The 26725-nt window shown below is 40.5% G+C and overlaps 1 protein-coding gene across 2 annotated transcripts in view; it reads right to left on the reverse strand.

Annotated features, from left to right (window-relative positions):
• The window catches only part of ADAP2 (ArfGAP with dual PH domains 2), a 33860-nt gene extending 11678 nt beyond the window's left edge, over positions 1–22182 (reverse strand). For both annotated transcript variants that reach the window (XM_031967630.1, XM_031967628.1), the window contains exons 1-7: positions 21941–22182; positions 21021–21151; positions 18456–18547; positions 14970–15049; positions 11022–11134; positions 8928–9074; positions 4192–4275 (exon numbers count right to left, since the gene is read on the reverse strand). In XM_031967630.1, coding sequence (XP_031823490.1) covers positions 4192–4275; positions 8928–9074; positions 11022–11134; positions 14970–15049; positions 18456–18547; positions 21021–21151; positions 21941–22034 — 741 coding nt within the window. In that variant the 5' untranslated portion in view covers positions 22035–22182. The remainder of the gene's footprint in view (positions 1–4191; positions 4276–8927; positions 9075–11021; positions 11135–14969; positions 15050–18455; positions 18548–21020; positions 21152–21940) is intronic.
• Between the last annotated feature and the right edge of the window lie 4543 nt (positions 22183–26725).

Genomic DNA, 26725 nt, shown 5'->3' on the forward strand with positions numbered 1-26725 from the left:
TGTCTCTTCATACTTCTGTAGGGCAGAAGTGAAGATTTTGAGATGGGGAATATTGAGAACTGAAAACTGAGATTTGCCACCCAAGACTCAACAGGGAATGGGAAAATCAAACAATGGTTGGTGGTTGTGGAGAGAAATTGAACAGGGAAATGAGTTAAGTTGCCAGTGTAATGCCTGACATCATGAATAGGCTAAGAAGGAGGAAACAGGTCCAAGGAAGGATGAAAAGGTCCTGAATCATGATTGAAAGAGCAATTCATTTAAGAAGTGGGTGCCCATGGGTGAGGAACAAGGCATATGATGTCTGATTTCTTTCCCAGGGCAAAGGGAATGTGCTGATTGGTTTTACTATGATTTTTCTCTTCCTTTTTTATAAAAACAAATCTTGTTTTAAGGATTGGTTCTCTGGGATGGGGAAATATAGGTCATATTAAAAACAAAATATATCAATAAAATATTTTTAAAATAACTATTTTGGAAGTATCCATAGAAGAACTACACATGTTTAACATATATTGGAATACTTGTTGTCTAGGGGAAGAAGGTAGAAGGAAGGAAAACGAGAAAAATTTGGAACACAAGGTTTTGCAGGGGTGAATATTGTAAGCTGTTTTTGCATGTATTTTGAAAATTAAAAGTTATTATTAAAAAATTAAAGTTAAAATATATTTCATGTTACTTTAAGGTTCATAAAGCATTATAATATGTTTTTTTCATTTTTTAAAATAAAGAGTATTAAGTTTTTGGAGATGGAATGTAAATCAACACATGCTATGTTCATTTTTTTCCTTTTTCTTCTGTTTTTTCTTTTGTGTTTTTTTCCTTTTGTTCTGATTTTTCTTTCCTAACGTGATTCATAAAGAAATGTATATTAAAAACTTAATGTGTATATATAATCAGAAAAAAATTAAAAGGAGGGGGGAAGAGTATTAAGTTTTAAGTCACAGAGGACTGAAATTCTGTTGAGAATATTCATTGCCTCTATGACCTTGAGCAAGGCATTTGACCCTTCTTGGGATCTCAGTTTCCAAATGAGAGGGCTGGACAAAATGATCTCTCAGGTCCCTTCTGGTATTAAATCTGTAATGCAATGATTACAACTGAGTGAAAAGATTATTGAGATTGAGATCAGAGACTCGGAAAAGCTACGCTCAAGTCTTTGTTCTGGTACGATCTAACAGCGTGAACTCCAACTAGTTCCTCTGTAATTAATTCCTCTGTAGCTCAGTTTAAGAGAATTGGTTAAATAATTTAATCTAATGCTTCATAATTCTAAATCAGGCAGATAATAATTTTTTGGGATAACAGGCTCCAAGACAGAAAAAGCCTGGAAGGGAGAGGAGATAGATGAGGGCTGGCTAGAGAGGGAAAGGAAAATAAAAGATTAAGATGGTTGAGGGAAAGAATGGGAATGAGAATGCTGACCAATGACTAACTTCCTACTGATGGGTCAGCAACATTTTTAAAGCCACTTTAGGTCAAACAAGGCTAAGTAAGCATTTGTACTTTGTCCTGTTTGTCGTTGAGTCATTTTCACTCATGTCCGACTCTCCGTGACCCCATTTGGGAATTTCTTGGCAGAGATATTGGAATAGTTAGCCATTTCCTTCCCCAGAATATTTTATAAATGAGGAACTGAGATAAACAGAGTGAAATGACTTGTCCAGAGTCACACAGCTAGGAAGTGTCTGAGGTCGGACTTGAACTCAGGATGACGGGTCCTCCCGACTCCAGACCCGGCGTTCTCTGTACTACAGTGCCCCCTAGCAACCCTTTCTGCATCCTGCTATGCTCTTTCAAAAAGATCCTTCTTATATACTCCCTTTTCATTTTATCAGTTCAGAAGTCCTCCTGTTCCAACCAATAATCCCAATGGAAAACATTTCCATTTTAACCACTCGGAAAAAATGCTTGGCTAGTTTTCAAAGCCCCAGTTCCAGTGCTCAGAACTTTCCTCCTCCCTCTCCCCCAACCCCTCTGTCCAACCCCCCGTCTGGCATATTCTTCCTGTTTCTGACCCCATCTCAGTCTCCATTCCGTCAACTCCTTACTTAAACAGAAAGACAGCTAGATGGCTGGCCATCTGAAGTTAGATGAGTCAGATCTGTCCCATTCTCTTCCTGTTTCACTTATAATGGAGATAACCGGCCTGTCTCCCTAGGCAGGACACCGTGAAGCAAAAGCCAATCCATCCCATTAGAAGGCAAACTCATTTTTGTCTTTGCTTACCCAGCACCTAGCATGGTACCTGCGCATAGTAGGTGCAAAAGCTTATTGAGTTGAATGAATGATCCTGGATTCTATCCCTAGCCCTGCCATTTATTAGCTTATAACACAGATTTAGAGCTAGAAGGAACTTTAGAAGTCAATCAGTCCTACTTGTCACAAAGTTCAGATTTAAGTCTTGGAGAGGGACAAGGGAGATATCAACAATAGGGTTCTCTTCTGACCCCAGCACTCTTTCCACAACACCACACTGTGTCACTTCGGAGACTTAGTTTCTTTTTCTGTGAAATGGGGAGAATAATCCCCTGTCCCATCATTCCCTCAGGATTATTTTGAGTATTAAATATGAAAGTGAATGGGGTGCCTAACCACATTTTAGGGAGGGATTAGGGAATAATGACAACCAACTGTTAAATTAATCTCCCTAAAGCACACTTTTGATGTCACTCTCCTATCAAAAACTATCCATGGTTCTCTGTTGCCTACTGAATAAATGCCAAACTCTTTACTTGGTCCTGTGTGATCTAGGACCCAAGTTTTTCTGCAATTCCCTCATCATACCTCTGCCTCTTTCATATCTGGGAGATGGGGATAATTCAGCAATCTTGAATCTTACCCATGAAATCTTTTTTTGATTTCTCAACCTTAAGTAACCTTTACCTACTCAGAAATCCTACAGCATGTGGTTTGCCTTTAGGATGATTTAGCAGTAAACAGAAGGGGCAGGAAGACCTGATTTCAATTCTTGCTATGAAATTAAGACTCACAAGTAATGGTAGAGGGAATCTCTTCATCCAGAGGCCCCTGCACCATTCAGATTTCTAATTCAAATACATTTTTAACATTCTATTTTATTCCATTATTCATGTTTAAGAGGTGCCTTTTGGACATGGCAAGACCAATATGACGTGTAAGTGAAGTAAAGTATAAAGTGTAGTAAAGTAAAGTGAAGTGAGAAGAACAAGGAGATCATTGTGCACAGAAACAGCAATATTGATTAATCGTGAAAGACCTGGCTACTCTGGCAATGACCCAAGACAATTCCAAAAGACTCATGATAAAAAATGCTGACCACTTCCAGAAAGAGAACTTGAACTGAGTGGAAACGGAAGTATAATTTTCTCATTTCATTTTTTTCTGCTTTAAAAAAAATATGGCTAATATGAAAAGATGTTTTGCATGATTTTACATGTAAATAGATACATTGCTTGCCTTCTCAGTGTATGGGAAAAGAGGTAGGAGAAAGGAGACGGATTTGGAATTCAAATTTAAAAAGAAAAGACTCTTAAGTAATTAAATAATAAATTAAAATGTTTTAAAGAGGGACATTTTGATATGAGAGCTAACAAAGCCGGCATGTGCTAGTAAATATTTAACAATCAACTGGGGGGACAGAGCTATTTTGGTATGAGAGACAAAGCAGAGGAATGCTGGTAAATGTTTAACAACTAGCTGGGAAGAAGCAGACAAGGGGAGAAATGTATATAAATATATTCAAGTTTAGTTAATATTTTCCATCACTTTCTTAAGTCTAATCAACAAAGAAGATATCAAGAACTTGATCTATAGCACCAATTTCCAAGTCTAGTCCCATTTTCCAGATGAGACCCAAAGTGATTAAATGACATGCCCAAAGTCATACACTTAGTGAGCTTCAGGGGAAGTTCTTCAGCTTCCTTTCACACCTTCCCTCCAATAAGTCTCTGGCTCTCCTGGCATTCAGTCCTGATCTCAGACTAAAAGCAAAAGGGGACATTTTCAACCCCAGCCCCATTGACCCATGATTCTGGATCCAGCCTGACAAAGGCTCAGGGCTGAGATGCTTCGAAAGCCCAGAGAACAAGAATTTCTTCCCGTTGCATAGAAGTCTGAGTGCAAACACATTTCTGCCCTGAAGGATTGAGACTCAAGAGAAAACTTAAGACTGCAGGGGGACTGTAGAAAATAGATCCTCTTATAGCTCACCTCGGACTCCGGGAGTTCAGGAAAGGCTGTTTTTAGATAGTATAGACGGGTGGCTCGAAGGGCATTGAACCAGTCCACTATCTCCTACAGAAATACATAAAAATAAAGTCAAAGCAGTTAGCGAGGTGGGGAGCCAGGCCCCCTACATTTGGGGAGTAGCGATTAGATAGGTTTCCTGGTTGATAAAGAATATCAGTCATGTGCTGCCTACTCACCCATGCAACGTTCAGCTCCTTCCCCCTCTGCCTAACACATCTTACGCTATAAAATCTTGTCTTATTTTCAAAGCATTGCTCCAGAACTTGTCCCTGATTCCTTCTTAAACTCCAAGAAAAAATCCTCTAGCCCTGAATTCTTCAAATATTTTTAAATCCTCTCTCCATCTCAGTATAAAAAAGTCTATTTACTCATTTACAAAATATGTACAACATATCTGTATATTGTGTTTATACAAACTGTTGTTCTAGTAATTCTGCACATTATAAAACTTAAACAAAAATAGAAATTATAAAAAGCTACAGTCAATAGGGAGTCACTGGAGTTTATTGAAGAGGGGAGCAACAGGGAAAACGTGCAGCTGAGGAAGGCAGAGTAAGATAGGTTGGAGCAGAGAAAGACAGGGAGACCAACTATGAGTCAGAGGACCTGTATGTGAGAAAACAGGAGATAGATGTGATCTCTCTCATCTATCAACAAGTAGAATCAACAAATCTTGTCAACTGATTGGGTATGGTGGGTAAAGAAGAGTAAGGAGGAATACAAGGTTATAAATCTAGGTGACTAGAAGGAGAGTAAGGTTCTTAATGGAAACAGACATAATAGAAAGAGGCAAGAAATTGGGGGAAAGAGAATGAATTTTGCATTGAACATGCTGAATTTGAGAAGCCAACAGGACATCCAATGAGAAATCCCCACTGACAGCTGGTAATGGGAAACAGGAGCTCAGGAGAAAGGCCAGAGCTAGATATAGAGATCTGAGAGGCAAGTCATCTGCACAGAGATGATAATGGAACTAGGGGAGTTGATGGGATCACTCAGAGAGAGGATGAAGTGATAGAAAAAAGGGGGGGCAGTGGCTAGGACAGAGACTCAGGATAAAAAAAGGTATACCTATAGTTATGGAATGAGAGGCTTGGATGACAGCCCAGCAAAGAAGAGGGAGAAGCAACCAGACGAGTGTCATAAAACCCCAAGAGGACATCCAAGAGGAAAGGACCAACAGAGAAGTCAAGAAATGCTCTGGAGTAAAACCAGAACCAGATTAAAATGTAATGGGGAATTATTTAACAAAATAAATAAAAATACAATAAAATATGTTAATATGTGATTTTCCTATGCTTTCTATTTGAGTTTGATATCACTGGACTAGATGACCTTGAAGTTCCTTCTGGTGCTGATTCAGTGTTCACATCTACCTTATTTCTTCTCTCTCTATTATCCAAGGGATTGTTAAATCCAATTCCACTTTGACATTCTCTTATATCAGTCTCCTCTCTATTCACAGAGCCACCATCTAGGTTAAGATCCTTATCATAATTCTTTTTTATCTTTCTCAATGGTTTTAAAACTCTCTTAAAATCTGCTCTTAACATTTATTGACTACACTATCTTCCTGAAGCACACCGCTGCTCAGAACCCTTCAGTGGATCCTTTTCGACTCCATGATGAATTTGAATTTCTCATCTTGGCTCTCTACAATCTATCATTTCAGCATTATTTCACATTATTCCTCCACTCTATTCTGCTCAAATAGTCTCATCCTTTTGCCCTCCTCCCTCTGTGTGCTTCCAGAGGTCCTCCCCCATATCTGCAACTCACATCCTTCTCATCTCCATTTGTTGATATCTTCCCCTCTCTTTGAAGATCAACCATCTCTTCACAAAATCTTCCTCTCTCCCAACTGAAAGTGTCTTCCCTGCCTTAAATTTTCTTAGAGAACTTAGAGAATTCCTTTGCTCCTAAAGCATTATACCTAGGATTATGTTTATTTTTCTCTATTCCTTTTTTTCATCCTTGTAATATCAGCATCTAGCACAGAATCTGGTTTATAGGTTTATAGTATATATTTAATAAATGCCTGTTATTTTCAACCAGATTTAAATATCAGAAATATCTCACGAGTCTAACTAATGTATAGTTGACATGCACATAGCCATGTGACCTTGAAAAGGAAAAAGAAAAGAGAGTTATTGAGATATCTTTAAAAACATTGAAAAGAGAAGGCTGAAGAGAAGCACAAACAGGACAGCTTTGAAAGCTACAAGTTGACCTTATAATATATTTTAAAAAGCAAAACAAATTGTACCTAATAGAAACCTGTAGTTTTATGTGCAATCATTTTTAATTTACTTTTTTTTTTTTGGCTGAGGCAATTGAGGTTAAATGACTTGCCCAGGGTCATACAGCTAGGAAGTATTAAATGCCAGATTTGAACTCAAATCTCCTGACTTCAAGGCTAGTCCTTATATCTACTGCACCATCTAGCTGCTCCTGTACAACCATTTTTTGTTGTTCTTCTTCATATGGGAATGCCCATATAAAGGACATTTTAAAATGAGATGGGGAGGATGAGGGTAGCTGGGAGGGGCTTTATTAAGTTCAAAAATTACCTTCAAAATGCCTTCCATTTGATCTGTGTGTATTTTACATGTACATAATTGTTTGCATAATTTTTACCCCATTAGAAGGTAAGTTCCTTGATGATAAGGACCATGTTTTCTCCTTTCTTTCTGGGGACATTGGACACCCATCTTGTTTCGGATTTGGCGGCTATTGTTAAAACGGCTCCAATCACAAATGAGGGGGGGGAGTGGATTTGGAATCAGAAGACCTTAGCTCCCAATCTAGGTCTTACTTACCACCTGTGTGATCTTGGGGAAGATGTTTTACTTCTCTGGATCTAATTTGTTGCTGTAAAACAACAGGAGGTTCCATTGGATGATCTCTCAAGGCTCTTTTTGGATATAACTTGGATTCTTTTGGGAATCTTTTGGAACAACCTCCAATCCCCTCACCAAAGCCAGTGATTGAATTTTCAAGATGAACATTATACCTCAGAAACTGGTAAGCAATATAAGTCAGGCCTTGGTTTTTTTTTTAATTGTTGATTGTCAAGATTTAATAAAGAGATGGAGAAAATGGTAATTATGAGGAATAAACCGAAAAGTGTATCCTGTGTACATTTTTTTTTTTCTGGAGAGCCAGCTGTTAAACATTTGTTAACACTCCTGGGTAGATCCATACCTGTGATTTCATCAGCACAGGGAATTCCCAGTTTGGAAACTCCCTCTACCAGTGAGGTAGAGCCGCACCTCTTCTGGGACTAAATCTTGTTGCCTTTACCCTGAAAAGTTAAAGTGACTTGTCCAGGATCATGAAGCTAGAATATGTCAGAGGAAGGACATACCCCTCAGGTCTTTCTGATTGTCACTTCCTTAGCTGGCACCAAATGCCCCTCGATCTATGTTCCTATGGCAAGGACAGGGCAGCCTGTGACAGGACAGCTGTTAGGACTTCTTCCTCTGGCTACAAATCAAGAACATCTGGTTTCTATGGATGTCTGCCTTTCTCTGGAGACCTTTATGTATTGGCAACCCATGATTGGCCACATCAAGAAGCAAGGAGCTAAAAATTAAAAACAGGAGCCTCTATCTTACAATGTACTCATTACCCTCTTGCTGATAATAGTAAAGATAATGTCAGTTGGCGTGTATATAGCACAAAATATTTTACAAAATGCTTTACAAAATTTTATTATTTGACTCTCCCAAAGTGAGGTAGATTGAACAAGTGTCCCATTGCCTCTGCCCTTCAATTGTACTCACTCATAACTCTCTTACTGATAATAGTGAAGGTAATGGCAGCTGACATTTATATAGCACAAAATTTTACAAAATGCTTTACAGAATTTTATCCCAAACTGAAGTAGATTTTCCAGTGTCCCCATTGTACAGATGATTAAAAGGAGGCTAAGATGATTTTTCTTAAGTCCCACAGAAAGTGACTAGCACAAGCTAGGTCTAATGCTTCTGTCTTGAATGTATTAAAGCCTGGGACTTCTTAAAACAGGGGCTGGGTCCCTTGCTCAGCCTTCCTCTGCCTGAATTCCCCAGGGGTCCTCAAACTATGGCCACAGGTCAGATGCGGCAGCTGAGGACATTTATCCCCCTCACCCAGGGATATGAAGTTTCTTTATTTAAAAGCCCCACAAAACAAAGTTTTTGTTTTTACTCTAATCTGGCCCTCCAACAGTCTGAGGGACAGTGAACTCGCCCCCTATTTAAAAAGTTTGAGGACCCTTGCTAGACTCTTGCTATCTAGACTCTCTCCTAAACTACAGACCAGACTCAATCTCCACCTCTGTGAATGGCCCTGTGCTCCCTTGCTATCCCTTTATGCTCATGCTGATCTCCTGAACCTCTTCGCTTCATTTGGGACAAAGTACCTCACCGTTCTCCCCCAGTTCATCTGAGTGGGCTTCCCATACATCACCACTCTCTCCTGAACCTAAATTCTCTGTCTTCCCACACCCCCAGGATTACCTCAACTAACTGATTTCCCCTTGGTGATTTATTGCTACCTAAAAAACCCTGCCCTGGCGTTGCCTGGTCTCTGGTCTGCCTTTTCCTGATAGCACCCCTGAATTAATGATCGGAGATTAATCAGGCTAATGCCTTTCACTCATGGAGGGAGAATCTCCAGACACAGAGGAGACGCTGGGGTTCTGGGCGGCTTACCTTCCCACTCTCGTGATACACAAAGAGGTTCCTGGTGTGACCATCTTTCTTGTAGGTAATCTGCAGTCCATGGGGGTTTCCTATCTTCTCTGTCTGAAATGTAGCGTTCAAGTCCTTTATACTGATGACAGCTTTGGGTGATTTTCCCTGAAATAAAAACAAAAACAAAAACAAAAACAAAACAAAAAACTTTGCAAAAACAGTCCCTCTACTTGATTAGAAGCTGTTTGAAGCAAAAGCCCTTTATTATCCATGTTTCCTATCTCCCTAATGCTCTGAACCCAGCAGGCATTTAATAAGTGTTTGTTGAATGAATAAAAGGAATGACTAATAGGCAGCAAGGCAGCTCTATCCATCAAATACCTCTCAGCTCTTAGTTCAATTAACCCACAGATAATCACCATTTCTCACATCCAACTCGCCGTCCCAGCTGCTAGAGCTTCCCTTCCAGGATTAGGTTCTTTCTACTTTTTAGGTAGCTTGTCCATACTTGGTTTTATTTATGTTATCATTCCCATGAAAATACAAACTATTTAAGGGTAAAGCTCAATTTTGTCTTTCTGTCTCCAGTCAGAAAGCACAGTCCTTGACGCATAATCACTGACTGACCCTAGCCCTGCTCAATGAGTTCAGGAAACCATTGTCTGATTATCCACAGACAATGGCTCCAATTCTGGGTCTAATGCTTCCTGGACAAAAGGTTTAACCTTTGGAGACAGTTTCTTCATTGGTAAAGTGGAATCTTGAGACTATAGATTTAGAGCCAGAGAAATCTTAGAGATGACCTAGTCCATTTAAAGATTTGTCATTCCAGGAGATCATTATATACTTCAACAACAATACTAGATGATGACCAGTTCTGATGGATCAGGCCATCCTCAGCAACGAGATCAACCAAATCATTTCTAATGGAGCAGTAATGAACTGAACTAGCTATACCCAGAAAAAGAACTCTGGGAGATGACTAAAAACCATTACATTGAATTCCCAATCCCTATATTTATGCACACCTGCATCTTTGATTTCCTTCACAAGCTAATTGTACAATAATTCAGAGTCTGATTCTTTTTGTACAGCAAAATAATGTTTTGGTCATGTATACTTATTGTGTATCTAAGTTATATTTTAATATATTTAACATCTACTGGTCATCCTGCCATTTAGGGGAGGCGGGGGGTAAGAGGTGAAAAATTGGAACAAGAGGTTTGGCAATTGTTAATGCTGTAAAGTTACCCATGTATATATCCTGTAAATAAAAGGCTATTAAATAAAAAAAATAAAATAAAATAAAGATTTGTCATTTACACTGTCAGCTGGATACTGACTTCCCTTGGTCTCCAAGGTGCTTAGGGCCTTGTCATCTGCCCTGTGAGCTCAAGTATTTCTTTTTCATCTGCCATAAACTGAACATGAAAATGAGCTCTCCCTATGTTTCATTCTTCAGGCATGTCCAACTCTTTGGGGCACCATTTGGGATTTTCTTGGAAAAGATATTGGAGCGGTTTGCCATTTTCTTCTTTAGCTCATTTTGTATAAATTGAAGCAAATAGGATTATGTTACTTGGTAAGTGTCTGAATCCAGATTTGAACTCAGGTTTTCCTCACTCCAGAGTGGTGCTCTATCCACTGTAACACCTGGTTACCCCTCTTTAAGAACTATGTCCTTTAATTAAAATGTGAGCTCTTTGAGAGCAGGGACTACCTCAAATGTCTATCCCAGCACTTAGCACAGAGTAAGAGCTTAATAACTGCTTTTTCATTCATTGCTGTTGTCTAAGAATACGATGGTACTAGGACACAATTGACTACAGTTGAGCCCTCTATTGGGATAATAGTTGACTCTTTTGATCTAACCTAGGAGTTCTTAACCTTTTTGTGTGTATGTGTGTGTGTATGTCATAGATCTCTTTGGCAATCCAGTGACATAATTTACTTTCCTCAGAATAACATTTTTTAAATACTCAAAGTATAATATGTAAATTTACTAAAGAAAACAATTACATTGAAATGCAGTTTTAGAAGTATTTTTAAAAATTGATAACCACCGAGTTCAGAACTCTATTCCAATCTATTAGGATCAACAATAACCCTTACCTCTTCTTTAGTGTAGTATTTCAAAAGGCCTTCTCTCACCAAAAGGACAAACTTCCTCTTCAGGTACTGCCCATTGTCTCTTCCCCGCTTCCATAGGAGTCCTTCTCGGTTGCCTTTAATCAACAAGGATGAGGAAAAGACTTATCAGCTCCCATCACCCTGGCTCCCAAATCCCCTCACCAAAGAACACTGGATTGATTTGGTTATTTCAGTTCAGGACTGGAAGCTGGTCCCTGCCGCCAAATGTTCTCCAGAAGAATATGACAGAAGGAGCCTAGAACTTGAGACTTGCAATAGAAGGTATGTTCTTTGCCTAAAACAGAATCTGGCATGTAACAACTACTTAATGATTGATTAATTGATCTAACTCCAGCCTGTGACACTTAACAGGTGGGTAACTGGATGATCAACTCTCATTCACTCTCTCCTTTCACTCTCAGCCTCTGTTTCTTGATCTATAATATAAAAATAATACTAAGACTAGTATCCTTCTCATGGAATTGTAATCAGGATCAGAGGAGATAATTTATTTAAAAAAAAAAAAAAAGCTTTGTCAACCCTAAAGAGCCATTTAAATGTTATTTATTACTATTATTGTTATCAAAAGTGTGGATTGATACCAATAAAAGACAGTTAAGGATCCAAGCAAGACACAGGATACTGACTATGCAAACATGCCCCAAAGAGGGTATTATAAAATAGGCTATTATAAAGATGGCATCCTTTACTGGGTCTGTATCCCAAAGAGATCACAAAAATGGGAAAAGGGGCCCACATGTGCAAAAATGTTTGTGGCAGCCCTTTGTGTAGTGGCAAGAAACTGGAAACTGAGTGGATGCCCATCAATTGGAGAATGGGCTGAATAAGTTATGGTATATGAAAGTGATGAAATAGTATTGTGCTAAAAGAAATGGTCAGGAGGATGATGTTAGAGAGGCCTGGAGAGACTTACATGAACTGATGCTAAGGGAAGTGAGTAGAACCAAGAGAACATTGTACACAACAACAAGAAGTTTGTGTGATGGTCAACTGTGGTGGACTTGATTCTTTTCAAGGTGATTCAGATCAATTCCAGTCGACTTGTGATGGAGAGCCATCTGCATCCAGAGAGAGAGAGCTGTGGGGACTGAGTGTAGATCAAAACATAGCATTTTCACTCTTTTTGTTGTTTGCTCGCATTTTTTTCTTTCTCATTTTTTTCCTTTTTGATCTGATTTTTCTTGTGCAGAATGATAATTGTGGAAATATGTATAGAAGAATTCTGCATGTTTAACCTACATTGGATTACTTGCCATCTAGGGGAGGGGATGGGAGGAAGGAAGGGAAAAAAATTGGAAGACAAGGTTTTGCAAGAGTGATTGTTGAAAACTATGTGTGTATTGTGAAAATAAAATTTTTATTATAAAATTTTTTAATGACATAAAGGATGTGTCTAATGGAGAAAAGGAGATAAGTTATACAGTCAGAACAAGGATCTGTTGCCTAACAGACTATAAAACTGTCCATGAGATGATAAAGAAGTTAGGAAGCCTTCAGAATGTTGGAGAACTTTTCTTGGAAGGAATGTGGAAATGAACTCACAAAAAAAGTAAACAGGGTGAGAGGCAAGGGTACATTCTGATCAGCAAAAGCAGCAATGAGAGCAGTGATAGATGCTGAGTGTCCCAAACTTCCCTAAGACTTTTAGGATGCTCTAGACATCAGAAGTTCCAAGCTAAGGACCTCTGGCCTAAGTGAGAAGAGCTCTTTCTGACCCTTTTCCTCATCCTCCATTTGGATCCCACCAAACTGGATGTAATTTCATTACCCACATATGGTTTACTTAATTCATGAATTATTTGTGGCAGCTTTTAAAAGAGGAATTTGGAAAAACAAACAAAGAAATGTGCTTCTTTGTTTTTAAAGGACCCCTGCGCCATTATAAGACTATTTCTTTAAAGCCCCAGATCTGTATTTAGGAAAGCAATTTTAATTTCTCTGAGCCTGTTTCTTCATCTGTAAAATTTGAGGGTTGAACTAGAGATCCCTTTCAGTTCTTGACTTATGATGCTCTGAATAGAAAATCCCAGGCTGGCTATCCCAAGGGTTTAGTACTACACATTAAATTCATTTAATCCTGATTAATACATTCTATAGTCTAAGCATAATGTCTTACTAGGGTAAAGGCTAAGGTTTGGACCCAGGATTTCATTGGTAAAGGAAATGCCCAAGTGAAGAAACTCACTCTACCAACACAGGTCAATACCTTCTCTCTCTTAGAAAGTTTCCTTGGACAAGTCAAGTGACTTGCCGAGGTGGAACTTGAACACAGGTCTCCCTGGTGACAACAGCTCGCACACACAGCAGTTTATGGTTTCAGAACCTTAAAGAAGACTCAGTTCATTTTATCTGATCCACCTTTGTGAGGTAGATGGTTGGGTACTGTCTCCATTTTACAGATGACTAAACTGAGCCATAAGCAGTAGAACCAAAGCTTGAATCGTTGCTGGATTCACTTTGTAGCCCACTGTTGCAGACTCTCTGGAAATACTGTTTTGTAGTATTTGTGCTACAGGTGCTTCTTATTTGCATCAGATAACTGAGAGTTGACTACACTGATTTGGTAATCATAATTAGTCAGTTAATCAATAAGCATTTATTAAGTGTCTACTATATGCCAGGCATTGTGCTAAGCAGGAGGAATACAAAGAACACCAAGAGAGTTCTTGCTCTCAAGGAGGTCACAGTCTAATGGAGGAGGCAGTAAATTTTCTCATCAAGAATTTCCCTATATGAGTGAAATTACAGGACTCCTAGAAAATGAAGAAATAAGGACTCTTCTTGACCTGAATCTATTATCTATCCATAAACCATAATGGGGGAGCTAGTAATCCCTCTGTCAAGTCATTCCCCAATTGATAAATGGTCAAAAGATATGAACGAACAGACAATTTTCAGAAGAAATTAAAATTATTTCTAGTCCTATGAAAAAAATGCTCTAAATCACTATTCATTCGAGAAATGCAAATTAAGACAACTCTAAGGTACAACTTCACACCTCTCAGATTGGCTAAAATGACAGGAAAAGATAATGATGAATGTTGGAGGGGATGTGGAAAACTGGGACACTGATGCATTGTTGGTGGAGTTGTGAACAAATCCAACCATTCTGGAGAGCAAACTATGCCCAAAGGGCTATCAAACTGTGCATACCTTTTGACCCAGCAGTGTTACTACTGGGCTTATATCCCAAAGAGATCATGAAAAAGGGAAAGGGACCTGTATGTGCACGAATGTTTGTGGCAGCCCTCTTTGTAGTGGCCAGAAACTGGAAACTGAGTGGATGCCCATCAGTTGGAGAATGGTTGGGTAAATTATGAATGTTATGGAATATTTTTGTTTGATAAGAAATGATCAGCAAGATGAATACAGAAAGGTCTGGAGAGACGTGAACTGAAGCTAAGTGAAGTGATTAGAACCAAGAGAACATTGTGCACCGCAACAACAAGATTATGTAATGATCAACTCTGATGGACTGGGCTCTTTTCAATAATGAGTTGATTCAAGCCAATTCCTATAGACTTGTGAGGACACAGCCATCTGCATCCAGAGAGGGGACTATGGAATTTGTGGAGCACAACATAATATTTTCATCATTTTTATTGTTGTTGTTTGCTTGCCTGTTTTTTTCCTTTCTCATTTTCCCCCTTTTAATATGATTTTTTCTTGTGCAGCATGATAAATGTGGAAAGATATTTAGAAGAATTGCACATGTTTAACATATATTTGATTACTTGTTGTCTAGGGGAGGAGGAAGATGGGAGAAAAATTTGGATCACAAGGTTTGGCAAGAGCCAATGTTGAAAAATAAAAAGCTATTATTTTCTTTAAGATTCTGCTTATAGCACTGAAGTCACATTTTCTTGTGCCCATAAAAACACAAACTTTAAATGGCAAAATCTGTTTTACCCGAGATGGTCCAGGTGAGGCTGCCAGCCACAAACTCCTGTCTCTCATATTTGGCTCGGATCCATTGTTCCTTTAAGACCCTGAAGAGAGAAAGGCAATGGTTAGTTAGCTAGGTCTACCATGTTCTTTTCCATGGGAAAGTTAAGCTTTTGATGAAATTCCCATAGCTGGAGGGAAAGCAGAGGAACAGCCTCATCCTAGGCAGGTACAAAGCTCCCTCTTTCAAATGTTCCCTGGAGGGTAAAGCAAGGATCCTGACTCTCCTAAATTGCTCAGAACCACCCCCTCCCCCCAAAAAAAGGACTCTTAAATGTAAATATTTAAGCTTCCTGAGTTCGTGCTCACCTAGTTTATGAGAGGAGTCAAATAGCTTGACAATGTCACCTTAACTTCTGGAGAAAACATGGACATGGACACATGGATACACATACACACACAAACACACACGAAAAACTCTCAGGATTCACATCTCATTGATGTGAAACTCAGATTCTAGAATTAAGAAGACCTGGGTGCTTATGGTGGTGAGAACTGTGGCCAGTGTGGCCAGAGGCTTACCAAGGACTTCTTGAATAAATATTGAAAGGCGGTCAGTCCTGGGCTCTGGACTTGGGCTTAGGGACTTTTAAAGTGTTTAATGGATTTCTTTTCCCTGATCAAGAGAAAGCAGTTTAAAATGTCAACTTTCTAATCCCTTTTGAACATATGCAATTACATATGTTTATGTATATATATGAAATATATGTACGCCATACAAATGTGTGCATATATACACATACGTCTTATTTGTACATAATTGTTTAGGTAATGTCTCTCCCATTAAACTGGGAGATTCTCGAGGGCAAGGATTGATTTTGCCTTTCTTCTTATCCTAGAGCTTAGTTCAGTGTCTGGCACACAATAGGCATTTAATAAATGTTCATTGACTTCATTTTGAAGTTAAGGAGTAAGGATTTAGAGATGGGTTCAAAACCTTCCCAAAGGTAGCCAGGTAGATCTCACCCTCTCTTCCCCATGTCTGCTGCTTCCAGGAGATTCATCCAGACACTGAGACTATTCCCTTGCCAGAAAAGGGCATGTGTCCCTTTGCCAATTTAGGGACCCCTGTCTTGAATAAGAAAGTTAAGTTCCTGGGATGAGACTTTGGATCTGTCACAAGCTGAGCCACTGCTGTGGAGAGTAGTCTCCTCCATTAGAATGTATACTCTTGGAAGGTAATACTGGGTTTCTTTGTTTTACCATCTCTTAGTAGAGTGTGTAGTACATATTAAGTGTTTAATCAATGTCTGTTGACCGACTGACTGAATGACTCAATGCCTTTGCTTACTGGGTCCAGGGAGACACAAACTAGATATCTAGGTTCTAGTTTCCTAGTTGTGTGACCTTAAGCAAATGCTTTAATCTCTCTGAACCCAGAGCCTGAATCATTGGTATTTAGAGCTGAAAGAAGGTCTTAAAGGTCACTTAGTCCAACTCCTTCCATTTAAATATTTACATTTTCTTTTAAATTTTTTAAATGTTTGTTTTTCTTAGCATTCTTTTTTATATTTTTAGTTCCAAATTCTCTCTCTCTCACTGTAGCCTATTGAGAAGGAAAAAAAACATGATTCATTAGAAGGATTTGCGTTTTCCACTAGCTGTTGGATTCTGACTTCTGACATCCCCAACATCTCTGCTGGAGATATCCCCAAATCACCCTCCGCTCTTAACTCTTAAACAGATCGTCCTCCTGATAGGGAACCATCTGCCCTGACATTGCTCCCCTAGGTTCTCAGGACCTTGCCTGCTGCCCTGCTGCTTTCCATGAAGGGAACACAAATCTGAATCCTCTTGTATGTGCTTTGTCTCTCAATTAGAACATTAGTTTGATTTTCCATTTGTATCCCTAGCACTTAGCACAGTGCCTGGTATAAAGTGAGCAGTTAAAAAATTCTTTTTCATCCATTTCAGATGATGCAATGTCTTCCTTTTGTCCTTCATGTGGTTGGTGTCAGGATCAAATAAAGTGTGAAAGTTCTTTGAAAAGTGTGACATGGAAATGAGCAGGACCAGATCATTATATACTTCAAAAATAATACTATATGATGATCAATTCTGATGGATGTGGCCATCTTCAACAATGAGATGAACCAAATCAGTTCCAATAGAGCAGTAATGAACTGAACCAGCTACACCCAGCAAAAGAACTCTGGGAGATGACTATGAACCACTGCATAGAATTCCCAATCCCTCTATTTTTGTCCGCCTGCATTTTATTTTCTTCACAGGCTAATTGTACATTATTTCAGAGTCCGATTCTTTTTGTACAGCAAAATAACGGTTTGGTCATATATACTTATTTTGTATTTAATTTATACTTTAACATATGTAACATGTATTGGTCAACCTGCCATCTGGGGGAGGGTGTGGGGGGAAGGAGGGGAAAAATTGGAACAAAAGGTTTGGCAATTGTCAATGCTGAAAAATTACCCATGCATATATCTTGTAAATAAAAAACTATTAAAAAAAAAAAGGAAAAGTGTGACATGATAGATATAGATATAGATGTGGATATAGATAGTATAGGTATGGATAATTATATCTCTACAGGGAGAGTCAGGAAGTGCAGGATGGAATTTTGGACATGGAAACAGGGAGATCTGAATTTAAACTCACCCTAACATTTACTAGCAAGTAATTTATCTTCTGTTGGACTCAGTTTCCTCACAGGTAAATTGGAGGTGATAATAGTATTTACTTCCCACAATTGTTGTAAGGATCAAATAGAATAATATTTGTAAAGTGCTTAGTAGAGTTCAGCACATGGTAAGTACTATATAGATATCTATGTCAATTATCATCACCTTCGCTCACAGGGAACATACTACATACCATTACAGCAATTTCTAACATCAGATCATTGTTACAAGACAGAGTAGAAAGACTGGCCTTTGAGACCCAATGTGTCACTCCTAGAATATTACAAATCCTTTTGCTGTTTTTCAAAAATCTCCCTAAATTCACTTCAACTGAATTCAATTTAACAAGCATTTTGTTGAATGCCTTTATTGAATATCTTTACAACTGTCAAATTCTGTGAATCTATGATCTAAATTATGGTTAAATTAGCAGACAATCAAGTGTGAGCTCTCTCCATGGGCAAGGACATTCAAAGTCACAAGAAGAGAGCTGAATGAGCAAGAGGTGATCCTATGTGATAGGAAAGATCCGGTAAATATAAGGCACTGGGCTTGAAGTTGGGAAGAGCTATCGAATCCTATTTCAGACACTTATTGGGTGTGCAATCTTGGATGAGTAATTTAAACTTTCTCAGCCTCGGGATCTCTTACCCTTAACAAGAGGGGTTTGGACACATTGGCTTTCCAAGATCCTTCTGCTCTAAATCTACAATTTTATGAGGGCCTGGGGGTCCATGACTAGGAGTTCTTTGATGTGGATGATAGTAATGGGAGATAGCAGCTCAGACCCTATAAGAATCCAACTTACAGGCAGTCTTCAGACTTGGGGATATAGTAGAAAGTAGGGACTTTTGCTTCATATTTGGCCTTGGAGCAGAGGTTTCCGTTTCGTGTCATAAACTGAAAAACAAAAGTCAGCTTAGTGAGGCTCCAAAGCAACTATATCTGGGTTCAAGCCCTTCCCTTCCCTCCTGCCCCCTCCTTCCTCTTCTATTCCCCCATTTCCCTGCATGATCTTAGAGCCTAAAATGTGAAGTGAAACTAGATTAAGTGCAGACAAATCTAGTCTTTCAAGGGAGACAGACGCTCTGTGGTCAGGGAAAGAGTTCATTTCCCTGGTCCTAGAGTCACTGCCGGTAATTCGGCCTAGTGGCTCCAGGCTCCAACATAGGCTCGTGCTCCAGACATAGGCAGTTGGGGAACCCATGGGGCAGACTGACAGAGCAGCCCGGCATGCCGCTGGCCAGGAGAGTGGAAGAGCAGGCTCAGCCAGGGCTGCCTTCCAGGAGAACAGAAGGCTCCATGACACTGAATCAGGCAGATGCCTGCAAACCTAGGAAGCTTTGGGAGTTTGGCAGTTGGATTAGCCATACAACGGATTTTCCCCTTTTGACCGGATGCCATGGAATCCTGTAGCCCCCTAAGGCAAATCACAGGAGTGGCACAAACAGTGGCCATTGCTGGATCATCACAGAGCAAGCTGGAGGGGGGCCCAGGGAGGAAGAAAATACCATCCTACCATACATCTGTACAAAACTTACAGACATTCTGCATATGATCCCTACAACTTGAACTACATCCAAGCATTATTATCATACTTTTTCTTTTTTTTAACAGATGAAGAAACTGATTTAGAAAGGTTCAAGCACCTTGCCCAGAGTCACAAAATTCAGGCGAGGGAAGGGGGAAAAATCTGATTCCAAGTCCCCCAGCATTCTTTGTTTTGTCAATCGACCTTTTAGTTAAAATCTCTGCCCTTGAACATATTTAACTCTCGATCATCTACATATACTTCTGGATAGCCTGGGGGAAGCATATTAACACCCAGCTAGCTACTTATTCGCCAGCACATTTCTGGACAGCTTTCTAAAAAGTCTGCAAATGTAAGAGAGAGACAGAGAGACAGAGAGAGAGACAGAGAAGAGAGACAGAGACAGAGATAGAGAGAGAGAAACAGAGGGAGAAACAGAGACAAAGAGAAACAGAGACAAAGAAAGAGAAAGACAGAGACTGAGAGAAAGAGAGAGACACAAAGAGAGACAGACAGAAAGAGAAAGAAACAGAGAGAGCGGAGGAAGGGAGACAGAGAGACAAAGACAGAGCGAGTCAGAGAGAGAGAGAGAGAGAGAGAGATTTCTTTGTTGTAGGGAACTCCCAGGGTAAAAAAAATTCTCTTTACTGATGAACTTGACAGCTACTCAGTAACATAACCTTAGAGATTTTTCCTGGGGCACTAAGAGTTAATGACTTGCTTAGAGTCGCAATACCAATACGTCTTAGTGGGATTTGAACTCAGGTCTTCCTGAGATTTGGGGATTTTTTTTTTTACCTGATATTTGGGGATTTTAGGGCCATCATTACCTGCTGTGAGAGAAGCAGCCTGATATATAATAGCAGAGCTGGCTACTGTACCAAGAAGAGCTGTGTCTAAGGCGCCTCCGGACACATAGCACCTGTCTTACTTCTATTTTACCCCTCCCCACAGACTCTAGGATCCTGCCAAACAGCTACCTGTTCCTTGGATACAGATGCTTTTCCACGTTCCAGCTCAGTGCCTCTGTAGACGGCTGCCCTTTATGCCTAGAATACTCCCCTCCCCCTCGAATCCCTGGCTTCCTTCAAGGCTGAGCTCAAATGTCACCTTGCACAGGCGGCCCTTTCCTGGTCCCTCGCCAGGTGCTGGAATCTTGTCTTCTAAAGTTCCTCTTTTCCAACAACTACTGAAGTGTTTGGTATGTAACTAATTGTGCACATGATCTGCGCTGTCCCATAGTGGTGAGACACACTCGAATGTAAACCCCCTGAGGGTAGAGGCGATTTTTGCTTTTTCTTTCTATCTCCACCTAACACTTGTGTTAGGTGCTTGTTAATTCACTAGGGATAGTTGATGACTTAACCTTTCAGGGCCTTATAGGGAGGGGGTAAGAATTTCTCATCAAGGACTTTTCTATAATAATGAAATCAGAAGTCCAGGAAAATTAGCTTCAAGGCCTGTTGGAGCCTGGAGCCACTGAGGTTTCTGGCCTAATTGACTCTAGGACCAGAGCTACATCTGCAAAATGGGAATATGTGGAGCCAGCCTTGACCACTCCTGCTCTTTGGACTCAGTGTTTCTTGGCCAAAGCATCCTCCATCCATGGGTATTGTGGGGAAAAGCATTAGCTTGGGAAGGAACAGATTGGGTTCGATTCCCCTCTATGTAGATATCTGCCATAAAACTATGCTTTTGATTGCCAGACAGTTTAACGATTGAATATAAGCTCTTTTGGATAAGTGCCTCTCCTCCGGCCTCAGTTTCCTCCTCTGTAAAAGGAAAGAGCCCGGGAGTCCCTTCCATCTCTGCCATTTTCCCGCCTAAGATTCCCCCTTCTACCTCCACGATACTGTCATCCCAAAAGTCCAGTCGAACCGATTTCACTTTACTGATTTCGGGGAAGTTCCGGTGCACCCCAGAGCAATTCAGGCAGATGAAAATCCCCAGCTTGTAAGAGGCCCAGTCGGGATCTGCAGGGGGAAGAGAGGGCGGACAGGAAAGTGGATTGGGGTGCGGCTTAGCTGCAAACGGATAACCCAGAGCGCTGCTGCTGGCCCTCTGGAGGGGAGGGGTGGATTGTCTCGCGTGCCCAATCTAACACTGGGCTTCTTAACGTTTTTCCACTCACGACCCCTTTTCGCTAGAGAAAATATTACGCGGCTCGGGGTGTAGGGGCATATAAAACAGAAATGCAAACCAAACATTCACTGATCATGAATCATAATTTCCCGACTTCCACATGCAGCTCGTGGGATCCCATATGGGGACGCGAAGCCCAGGTTCAAGAAGCGTTGGTCTAACCGACACGTGGAGGAAAACCTGGCCTTGAGCCAGTCCGGGAATCGGGGTTACCGGCTCTAATTCCCAACCTCAGCTCTTAGAGAGCGATTTATGGAAAGCACGCTCCTTTTTCCCTTTCACATTCTCCCACGCCCTTCGACCCCAGCAGGTGGACCCCTTGCCTAAGCAGGAGTCTTACTGGATGCTCTTGGTAAAAGAGCGAATCTAAGAAAAACTACTGCTAGGTGATTTTTCAAGGGGGTAGGAAGGGCTAGGAAACAGCCACAGGGTGAGGAGGGTGAAGAGGGCTTGGGGAGGGAGTCCGTAGAACGGCTAACAAGGGAGATGAGCTGGGCAGCTGCAGAGAGCGAGGGCTCTCAAGGTGTGAATCCTCCTGCTAGGAGGCTGGGTGCAAGGGTCCAGGCCGGGGCGGGCTATCGGCAGGCGCGTCCGGGTCCCCGGCGTCTCCGGCTCCTTACCTGGCGCCCCGCAGTCCGCGCACACCCCGTTGCCGGTGCCAGCTGCCCGCAGCAGCTCCAACAGGCGCCTCTTATTGTGCTCCCGGTCCCCCATCGCCCGCCCGGGGCTCCCGGCTCAGCCGGTGCGGCCCCCGAGACGCGCCCGGGGGTCCTGGAGCGGCCCGGCGCTGGCCATGGTGGGAGAGTCCCGGTCGCTCTGTTCCGTGACTCGCCTCTCATGGGGAAGAGTGACCGCTCCGCAGCCCAGCCGACGCCCCGGCCCGCCCCGCTCGGCTCAGTCTCCGCCCAGACAAGGACTTGAGATTTTTTTTCTTTTTCTTTTTTTGGTTTACGTTTTAGCTTGTGTTTGCTCTCGTGTGCACTGCAGTGGGGTCAGTGGCGGGGCCGTGGAGAGAGCCCACCTGTGTTTGTGTCCTTGCAGTGGGAAATGCGTGGTACTTAGAGGGAGGAGAGACCTCGGATTCGAATGCTACCTCCAGCCCTTCCTAACTCTGTGCACTTGGACTAAGCACTTCATTTTCCGACCCCATTTACCCCATCTGTAAAATGGACGTAATAGGAACGTAGCTCGGGAGCTGGAAAGGACCCTGTAGGCTCTCTGAAGAGACAAGTTTACTTTTGAGGAAACTGAGATCCGGAAAAGTTAAATGATTTGCCCAGGGGACACCAAATAGAATTTGAGCTTCAGTCCTCTGACTTCAGAAATAGTGCTAGTCCCACTGGACCACACTGCCTCAGTATTCATAGAGAGCTGGTACTGGAATTGGCAAGATCTGAGTTCAATTTTGACTAAGTCTACTTGGGTCAACCTCAGTTTCCTTCTGTAAAATAGAGGTCATAAATACACTCTCCCTCCCTCCCCTCCCCAATCGTCCAGTGTACAAAATAAGATGATAGTTGTGGAGCAGTTTGTAAACTTTCAAGTGCTATATTAGTAACTTCAAGGTTGTTGTGAAGAACAAATGAGATAATTATGTAAAGTTCTTTGAAACCCTAAAAACATTATTATTATTATTATTGCATTGTGCATCCATATGCACATGTATCTGAAATCCTGACAGTTGCCTACTAGCAATATGACCTAGAGCACTTTGGTACCTAAAGGATTAGGGGAGTTAGGGAAGTGGAAGATTTTAGAGCTGTTCGCCAATCCTGTCACTTGGCAGGTGAGAAAACCTAAGGTTGAGCAAGGTTGAGTAATTTGACAGCAAAGAACTGTGTCTCAAAATTAAAAAATAAAAGAATTTGAGACCATTTCTCCCAGACTCCAAACTTCAAATCACTTCATCATTTCTAACTTCCCTTTCCTTTGTTCCGGACTCAGAGAATGACGTGACCCTTCTTTCAAGCAATCCCTCTGTGTGGGATTCTATTTCCTCTGTAACTTCCAAATTACTTCCTTTCTCACCTGAACTTCTTTTTATTTAAAAAAAAAAAAAAACCTTATTTTTATTGGCATGTTTTCTTTTTACATTACATTCATTTCTGAATAACTTGACTCTGGTAATGATCATTTCAAAAAAGCAGGAAGCTTGGGGGGAGGGGGGCAGAAAAAGAACCAATTGTGTTAGGCCCTGATAGTATATGGAATATACTGCTATGGAATATACCAATTCTGTAAAGTATTCCACATCCTTCAACTCTGTACTGCAGAGTCTCTCGCTAATTTAAAATCTCTCTTTCCCCATTTTTTACAAATGCATCCAGATATTAGAATAGATCTCTTTCCTCACTATCCATCACTAATCTTCTTGATTCAGACCTACACCTAAGGGGAATGGCAATGTGATTTAATGACTGGTGTGTGGATTTGCAATCAGATTCACATACAACTTTATACACTTACTAGTGAGCCTGATCAAGTCAATGAAAGTTTCTTTACTTCAATCTTCCTAAGAGGAGAGTGAGGAAGTTGAATCCTCGCAACTCTAAATTTATTCGTTTAAGAAATTAAACACACTCGGGCATTGTGATTGAGGAGCACTGTTGGGCTCCTCTACTGGATCAGAGCTTTCTTTTCAAAAAGCCTTTTTAAATGCAAGGGTGCTGTTGCCCGAGGGAGCTAGTGCTTTAACCTCAAAAATAAACCAATAAACCAGTGTTCCCAGATGTAATCATGGCCTTAAAAACCTTCACTTCAATTCTATCAAACCAATGGCATAGATAGGTTCCTAAATTCCTCTTCTCTTTCATAGCCAAACTCCTAGAAACAGCTTCCTTCCACTTTTTTCTTAACTCCTCTTTTATCTCTCCACCCCTTATAACCTAATATTTAATGTAGAATGTTTATTATTTTTATCATTATTTAACAGATTACATTATAAACTAACTTCTTTTTATTTATTTTTATTTGATATTTTATGTTCCCCAATTACATATAAAAACAATTTTTAGCATTCATTAAAAAAAACAAAAAACTTTGAGTTCCAAAACTCTCTCCTTTCCTCCCTCCATATCTCCTTCCCTCTCATTGAGAAAATAAGCAATTTGATATAAGTATAACCTAACTTCTAAACTCATTTAACCTCTCAGCATTGTTTGGGCCCTGAAGGCTTAGGGTGAGTATAAATAGCAATTCTTTCCATTTTGTTCAGAACCCCTAGTGTCTTCCCCTCCCAAATTGATTTTATTGTTGTTGTTTGTTTTATTTAGTTTAGCCTAGGTAAGAGAGCTTATTCTTTAATTCATTTCTTATCTAGCCATAATCACTGAATGGGTGTAGCCCCAATCAAAGTGAAACCAGTTAAAGACCTTACCTTAAAAAGGTCAAGGGCTCCCACTGCATCCAAGGCCATCTCCACTGTCCTGATCTATATCTTGTTACTGGATCCAGATGACTCCAGAAGAAAAAGTGAGGCTGGTGACCTTGTACAGCTCTCCTTCACTCCAATCCAATTCATTTCCACGTCTCCCCCTCACCTCCCTGATGTCACGAACCTCTAAAGAGAAGGAAGAACGAACAGTAGCATCTGATATCTAGGACCCTACCCTACTCTCCTCCCCCATGCTCTCCCCTCTCTGGGTTTTTGTGGCATCTCCTTTGTGGTTCATCATGAAGGTCAAATCCCCTACTTGTTTGGGGTTTTTATTTTTATTTTTCTAAATCTGAACTTAGCTAACAAGAAATAAGATAAGCATCTCCGTGTGAAGTCAACAAGAATTTATTAGGTGTTCATTATATGTTGAGCCCTGAACTATACACAAGGGATATCAAAAGTCAATCTCAGATCTCAAGGAGCTCACACTCCAATGGGGGAGGCATATGCAAGCAGTTATGTACAAACAAAATGTAGACTGCAAAAATGAAGATAATTAACAGAGAGAAAATGCTTCCTCTAAATAGAGGGGGAAAGACTTCTTATAGAAGATAGAATTTTATCAGGGACTTAAAAGAAGTTAGGGAAGCTAGAAAGTGGAGATGAGGAAGCAGAGAATTCTCAGAGTAGAGTGAAAAAGTCCAAAGTTGGGAAATGGAGCATCTTGTTGAGGGACCAACAAGGAAGTTAGTATGCCCAGATTGTACAGTGTCTGGGGAAGCATAAAGGTGTGAGAAAATAGAAAGATATGAAAGGACCAAGCTTGGAAGGATTTTGAGGTTCCTGGAGGTGATAGGGAGTCACTAAATAAATATGGAGATTATTGAATATGGGGATGATATGGTTGGACTTGTGCTTTAGTTATCAATTTATTAATAAATATTTATAAGCACCCACTATGAACTAGACACTGCTGAGAGCTCTGAGTACAAAGGAGAGTAAAAGACAGTCTCTGTTCTCAAGGAATTAACATTCTAAAGAGGAGACAACTTGAAAATAACTATATACAAACAAAGGGGGGGGCGCGGTGAGAGGGAAAGCGGAACCAAGGACAGTTGCCAAAAGGAAAAAAAAAAAGGAAGGAAAAAGAAAAGAAAGCAAAGAGCATCATTGAAGTATTTTTAAAAATGCATTGAAGAGAACTGAATATGCAAGCAGGACAACTTTGAAAGATACATCTTGAACTTGAAAAACCATAATGGAGATTCCCAGTTTCACGGATGTGACTTTTCTGTTATACTATATATAAAGAGATATCTCTATCTATCTATAGATATAGGCATATAGATATCGTCTTACTTGCCAAGTTAATGAGTTTTTCTCAGCCTTGATTTTCTTGACTCTGCAACCTTTGATTGTATTGATCACCTTTTTCTTCCCAATACTCTCTTCTCTCTAGGTTTTCCTAACACTACTCCATTTTGATGTGCCTTCTCAGAATCTTTCTCTACCTTTATCCAGATCATATCCATTAGGTTCAGGAGCATAGGAAAACTGTCCTTTTCCCTTTACATTATTTTACTCGCTGATCTTATCAGTTCCCAATGATTCTACTATCATTTCTATGCAGATGATTCTCAGATCTATTTATATAGCTCTCATTCCTCTCCTAAGGGCAGTTAGCTGAAGTGGATAGAGTGCCAGGCCTGGAGTCACTGTGTCAGGAAGACTAATTTTTCTGAGTTCAAATTTTACTAGCTGTGTCAACCTGAGCAAGTCACTTCATCCTGTTTGCCTCAGATTCCTCTTCAGTAAAATGAACTGGAGAAGGAAATGGCAAACCACTCCAGTATCTTTGTCAAGAAAACCCCAAATGAGGCCGTGAAAAGTCGGACACACTTGAACAAAACCAAAAAATTTCTTTCCTGACCTCTAATCTACCTCTCATGCCTTACCATGCACTCTGTAATCCAGCGACACTCATCTCCTGGCTGTTTGTAAAACAAGACACTCTATCTGGGCATTGCCC

The sequence above is a fragment of the Sarcophilus harrisii genome, chromosome 4 (genome assembly GCF_902635505.1).
Source record: "Sarcophilus harrisii chromosome 4, mSarHar1.11, whole genome shotgun sequence".
In the NCBI taxonomy this organism is placed as follows: domain Eukaryota; kingdom Metazoa; phylum Chordata; class Mammalia; order Dasyuromorphia; family Dasyuridae; genus Sarcophilus; species Sarcophilus harrisii.